The following is a 6356-nucleotide window of genomic DNA, read 5'->3' on the forward strand; positions in this document are numbered from 1 at the left end:
ATTTTTTTTTCCTTTCTAAAAAAGCCTGTGAATATTTTGCACCAACAAAAACGAAACTGAGCCATTTTATTGTTTAGATATTCCAGCATCCTCCTTCCTGAATGCAGGCCTTTTTTCTTCCAAGTGTGTCAAATCTCTCACTGCCATTTTATTTAGAAATCATTAGTGCTGAAACATCTGTCACGGTGCAAAATTTGAATTCATATTTCGTGTAGATTAACTGCCCTCGAATCACTTTAAACACACGCCAAGCAGTGCCAACCGATCCCCCAAAATAATCGCTGCACAAGTATATTTTTCTCCATAATTTACTTCAAAGATAGTGTATTGTCCATTTTAAATACAAAAATGCTACATTAAATATACATGTTAGTCTTTCATACAAATAGACTCAGGCGGCTGCAGCGATTAAGACCATTCTTGTTACACTTTAGGATTAACCATTCAGAAACTAAAAATTTGAGGATAAGCATTTACTCAGAAAATAACTGTTTTCATAATTTGATTCATCGTTGTTTTGTTCTTTTTAATGCAACCACAAAAAATAAATAAAAGTCCGTGATGAGTGGAAAATATTCAGGTATTAAATGTTTGACATACCTTTCTTTAGTTCATAAGGGGAGTCTTTACAAAGATCTACCTGCGTTTGGCCTCTGACTTTCTGGCTCTCTCTTACCAAAGCCTCTGCTCTATTTAACACAGTCTGGTTTAATCCATTGAAATGTGCCGTGGAGCCCGTGGTTACCGAGCCGTGGTTACTGTGAAGGTGTCCAAAAGTGCCACCATAGTTCGTGTAGCCGGGGTAGAAAGGGGAGGTGTAGTACAGAGGTCTGGATAGGACCGTGCTGTTGGGGAGCGGGCACTGTGGAGAGGACCGTGATGGAGACACGTTGGTGCCCATTACAGCGCTCTGACCCAAACCGGGGCATGCCTGTGGCGCGTCTCCGCTGCCTTTACACCTGTCTGAGGACGTGGCGATCTCCGCAAGGGACCAGAGTTTGGGTTTAGGGGCCGAGGGGGGTGAATGGATAACAGAGGTCACGTTGCTGGTCACTGTACCCGGTGTATGGCTCAAATCTGACGGCTTGTCTTGTTGCGCAACGCTCTGGTTCCCCCGGGGCACCGCAGAGGGAGACGAAGTGGTTGGTTTCGCGGAATCGTGCAGCAAGTCTGTAGTCCGCTCCTCCTGGTCTTTTAACTCCGAGTCACTCAGAAGGGGATCCGTGTCCTTGCCATGGTTCTCTTCTTTAAATCTGTCACAGCCTATGTCCCCTGGGTTCAGCAGTTTGTGTTCTGAAGCACACAAATAAAGAACAGAGTTACTGCCAAATAAGCGTAGCATAAAAATGTTGATAAAACTGTGTGTTTTCGGTGATCATGAGACGAATAAACAAATACGAAGTCAAATCGGTTATATAAAAATGATTAGACTGCTTATGCAGGTTTCCCTTACAGACAGTAATTGTGTGTGCTATAAATCGTTCCAATAAACATGTGTGCCATGATCTTCACAAAGACGAAATAATTTCAGCCTAATTACACGGCGTACGCTGTGCTGATATTTAAATTTATAAATGTATTTTTGATTTTAAATATCATTATATCAGTAGTAATGACAATGAGCGTTAAACAATAATGGTCATACAAAGGCAATATTAGCCGAATGCTCTGCTCAATGCACCAGCTGTATCCTTATTATGCAGTTAAAGATAAATTGACTGCTAAACACTGTGCGTCACCAGCAATTTCAGCCCCTGAGAAGTCAAACGAGGGGAGTTCAAGGTGATTATTATTTAAAGCAATTGTCCCATTATAAATAATATACCACCATTAACCAGCAATCAATTTTGCACCCTGAGTGGAAACGACTGCGATGAAAAATTGATGATTTTTTTTTTTGCCTTTTTTTTTTCTCTGCACCACCGACCTGCTTCTGTGTCTGTGGAGTCTCCCTTGTCTGTAGGCTTGTTTGGCTCGTCGTCGTCGTTTTTCTCCAAATCAATATTCTCGTCCTCCTCCTCGTCCTCGCTCCGGTTCCGGGGGGTCCAGGTCATCTTGTTCTCCTTCTTTAACCTCCTCCTGGCGTTGGCGAACCACGTGGACACCTGGGTGAGGGTCATTTTGGTGATGATGGCCAGCATGATCTTCTCGCCTTTGGTGGGGTAGGGATTTTTGCGGTGCTCGTTGAGCCAGGCCTTCAAGGTGGCAGTGGCGTCCCGGGTTGCGTTTTTACGGTATGCTGGGTCACCATAAGGATAGGTACCCAAGGGTGCTGCGTAAGGGTGGTATCCTATTGAGCCGGCCATACCCGTAGTGTGATCATAGGGAGAACTCTGTCATGAAGAAATAATGATAAAAGTGTGAAAAAAAGTTCTGTTATTCTTGAAACTGCTGCAACATAATTAGGGAACATAAAAGTTAACACACGCGCACGCGCTTAAACGCACGCGCGCAGTGACACAAGCACACACACAATCTCGACTGGCTTTAATCCAGCAGTTCAAGTTTGAAGTTAATGTTTGTGAAGTTGTTTTGAACTTGATTTGATATTTGAAGCTTGAGTCTAGTTTTCATTATAATTTGTTTCATCGTTAGACGGCATGAGTCCGCATTCCAGTCATTAATATAGTGTAACATTTAATTCTGATATCGCAGTGGTATTATGCACGATAGGTCTACCATTCTTTTTCTGCTTATTCTACTGGGATCAGCCTTTGCAGTATAGGCCTGTAAGGCGGTGTAAATGATGTGTGTTGCAGATATATCACTGACAGAGAAGTCAAGAAAAGTAAAACCAAAATGTCCCTTGTCTTTTTTCCAGAAGTTAGCCTGCAGTGATAAGTTCTGTAAATGGCACAACTTATACGATTAAACGAAACGTATACAGCGACCTAAACTATCACCACACGGCGCGATTCGTACGCAAAAGCTCCGGCAAGGCATTCACACTTCTATACAAAACAGCACTTTACACAAGGGTCACTATAGCACATCTTTTTTATCTTGTTTTATTTTTGTTTGTTTGTTTTTTTATTGGGTCTGTTTACTCTACAACATGTTTTCTCGACCTGACATTCTGTAATTTTATATCCATCAACTCAACAGTGACGCACATTTCTCCTTAATCGCTTGGCTCCAAATGCACCCCAGACACCCAAGGCTTTTTTAACGAGTTAATTCCCCTGCTTTTGCTTCCTATTAGATTTAATAATCACCTTAAATTTACTCACCACGTATGAGGTGAATGTGGCTGCTGCCGCGGCGTCTGCACTGTATGGTAAGTGGGAGTTGTAGCCTGGCGAGGCGCTGGTGAACGCTGTAGATCCGGCGTAGGGCGCAAACGCAGATCCCGAAGAGGATCTCCCAAGTTCCTCGGTTCTGGGTCCCGATATAACACTGGTGCTGTACGCGGGGCATGAATACAGGGCTAAAGAAGCGGACGGCTGGTACAAGTAGCCCTGAGGATACGCCATGCTGGAGCCCGGAGAGTATAAGCCACTTAACTTGCGCACTTTCCCCCTTATTTTCTCATGCGCTGCTCTCGGAGCGCATAGAGCTGCGTGTCTGCAGACCCGCTGCCTGTCCCCCTTCTAAATGATAATGGTGAAGGCGAAAAGTAAATTGTTTAAATAAAAAGAGGCTTGGATGTTGGGTGGAATATTTTGGACGCTGCCAGCCAACCACTGTCCCTCGGAGGTTTTGTCTCGTTTGTTTTTTTTTCTTCTGCTCCCTTATCTGAGTTGCACCGTCGCTCTCATGCCCGTGCAGAAGTTTTTTTTTGCCCGTCGGACGGGGGCTTTGCTTGGGAAAATGTCCTGCCAAGATGCTAAGTTGGAAATTGAGGATCCTGACGCCTACTACGCTGCACAATACGCTCCTCCTCTCGGGGTGTAGTCACCGAAGGAAAAGGCAAGCTTATGCTGGGTAACTACAGCTCTGCCCAAATCCATGCTCTCTCTATCTCTCTCTCCCTCCCTCCCTCCCTCTCTTTCTCTCCCTCTCTCTCTCCCTCTCTCTCTCTCTCGTTTCTTCCTCACCCCTCCTTCCTCTCGCGTTAACTAACAATCCTTCTCATTCTCTATTTCTCTATTTTTTTCCTCTTTAACAAGGCTCGTTGCAGTAAGTCTCAAGTGCGCCTGGCAGCCCCCCTTTGGATGGCGACATCATGCGAGTCTGTCAACTCCCAACTTTCTTCTTTTTTTTCTTCCAAATAGGAAGCCGTCACTTTCACACTTGATCAATAACAAATCGGCTGTTGTATGCCAGGATATGGGTTTGCAAGATACCGGCAGGAATTAAAAAGGCGCTCCACCGCGCTGCTCTCTTTTTTGTTATTCTTTCTTTGTGCGTAAAAAAAAGTCATTTTAAATATGCGCGTAAATCAACAGAGTGATGTTCCATGATCTCCGTGCGCGTTGTGTTAAAATCCGCAGTGGGGATTATTGTGCACTTCGACTTCCTAACGCCAGACGAATGTTGCATTGGTAAGATATAAAACAACTGAAAAGTAAAAGTAAGATGGCGCTTAGTGTAAACTACTCGACCGAGCAACTGTTTCGGAATAGTGATTGTACTTGAACTTTTTTTCTTACAGTTTTGTTTACGATATGATTGTGAAATTGTGTGTTGGGAGGATTTATGGACGGTTAAATAGTTTTTGCAATAGATCCGGAAATAAAGCAGTCAGATACACACTCTCAGAAAGTCATAAACCCTCAAGCCAGCACAGATTAGTGCCAACAACACCAAATCCGGCTGGACCAGTGGATGTAATCTCATTTGATCATTGTAGACACTTATATCCGGAAATTCTGGATAACATTTAGCCTAATATGTCACTGATATTGGTTATCACTTTAATGGATTTATTAGATTTAATACCAATCAAATGTGCCTGCACTCATTGGTCCACATTATTGTTATTATTATTATTATTGTTATTATTATTATTTTATTTATTGATGAATAAATCACTGACGTGCCTTTAAAAAACATGTGGGTTTGTATAAATATTATTCATTCTATTTCAGGCTGCTGAAAGCCGTTTTTACGCTGGTGATTGACTTTCCAGTTCAAGTCTCAGATAAGCCGAAAGGGATCGCTGTAGGCGCTGCTAAAGAGTGTGTGCACACACTGTCACGTGTTTCTTACGCTCTGAAAACCTCTAGAGAGCAAAGAATGATGACGCTGGTACAGTGGGAGCAGACTTAAGAAGAGAGAGAGAGAGAGAGAGGGAATAAAAAGAAGGATGGATACACAAAGCGACCCTACAGTACAGCCTAATCAGATGACAGGGATACGCTGAGACCTAGTTTCACAGCCTCCTGTAATGTTTAGACAATCAACTAATTACTGGAACTTTTCTCATAAAGGCAGTTAGAAATAATCAATTGATTCAACTGCTGGTAATCATTTTTAATTATATTAAACAACAGCATTATGCAGCCTCATTATTATATATTTATCGTGTAATGTACTTATTGATTGTCGTGGCTATAAAATTTAAACATTATGCTGTATAAGCCCTTTTTTCAAACAACTGCTTTTATGTACGTTTTTTTATTTACTGCATAAAATACGTGACAAAGTTTGGAGTTTCTCTGTCATGTGTCCTCCTTAATGCGTTTTGGTTCAGAGTTGCTCTCTGAAGTAGGGGGAGGACCCATAATTTGAGATCACGGAGTCTATAATGCGAGTAGGGTTATGGCAATTGCTACCGCCTCTCAGCACTGCTCTGATTAAGGAGGAGGTGTAGGTGAGTACAGCTTTGCTCATTTGCGCTTTTTTTTATGTGGAAAGGTGGATTTTAGATGCGTAAATGTGGGCTGTCCTCCCAATATTCTCACCCGAATATAAATCTATATCTACTTCTAACTTTTGTCGCTTTTTATTTACTGTGTTTTCTTCTTTTTTTTCCTCCCCTAAGACAACGACCTCGGTTTTAACGCATGAAAATGGCTTTACGTGGCAAAGAAGAAGTGAATGAAAGATGATGCATGCCACTTAAAATGCCTGAGGGAGCAAGTGTAATCTAAATTGGATATAGAGGCTATTATTACACAACATTACGCGTTGTGGCGGACTAATTGCGTGGCTGGATGAGTTAAACAGTCAGTTAATGTCGAGTGGCGGACAGGTTTCTGGAGCGCACAAGGTCAGCTGTGCTGCTCCCAAGCCTTTAGTAGTGTATAGAAAAATGCTTGAAGTATTCATGGGATTTTTAGCCATTCTAAATCTGTGTCCTAAACCGATTAGTTGACACCAATTTTTCTTTGATGTATTAGCTGAGGGCTTTTGCCACTTGGAAGCCAATTGAAATTCAAAACAGTTTTCGCTCCAAATGCTTTGGGGAGATC

The 6356-nt window shown here is 42.4% G+C and overlaps 1 protein-coding gene across 1 annotated transcript; it reads right to left on the reverse strand.

The window, feature by feature from the left end:
* Positions 1 to 292: 292 nt before the first annotated feature.
* On the reverse strand, positions 293 to 3950 carry irx5a (iroquois homeobox 5a). Its single transcript, XM_028401819.1, has 3 exons — positions 3231 to 3950; positions 1928 to 2333; positions 293 to 1293 (listed from the first exon to the last, which is right to left on the reverse strand). The coding sequence occupies exons 1-3, from the start codon at positions 3471 to 3473 to the stop codon at positions 584 to 586; spliced, it is 1359 nt and encodes a 452-aa protein (XP_028257620.1). The 5' UTR covers positions 3474 to 3950; the 3' UTR covers positions 293 to 583.
* Between the last annotated feature and the right edge of the window lie 2406 nt (positions 3951 to 6356).

Source organism: Parambassis ranga, chromosome 3 (assembly GCF_900634625.1).
Source record: "Parambassis ranga chromosome 3, fParRan2.1, whole genome shotgun sequence".
Lineage (NCBI taxonomy): Eukaryota > Metazoa > Chordata > Actinopteri > Ambassidae > Parambassis > Parambassis ranga.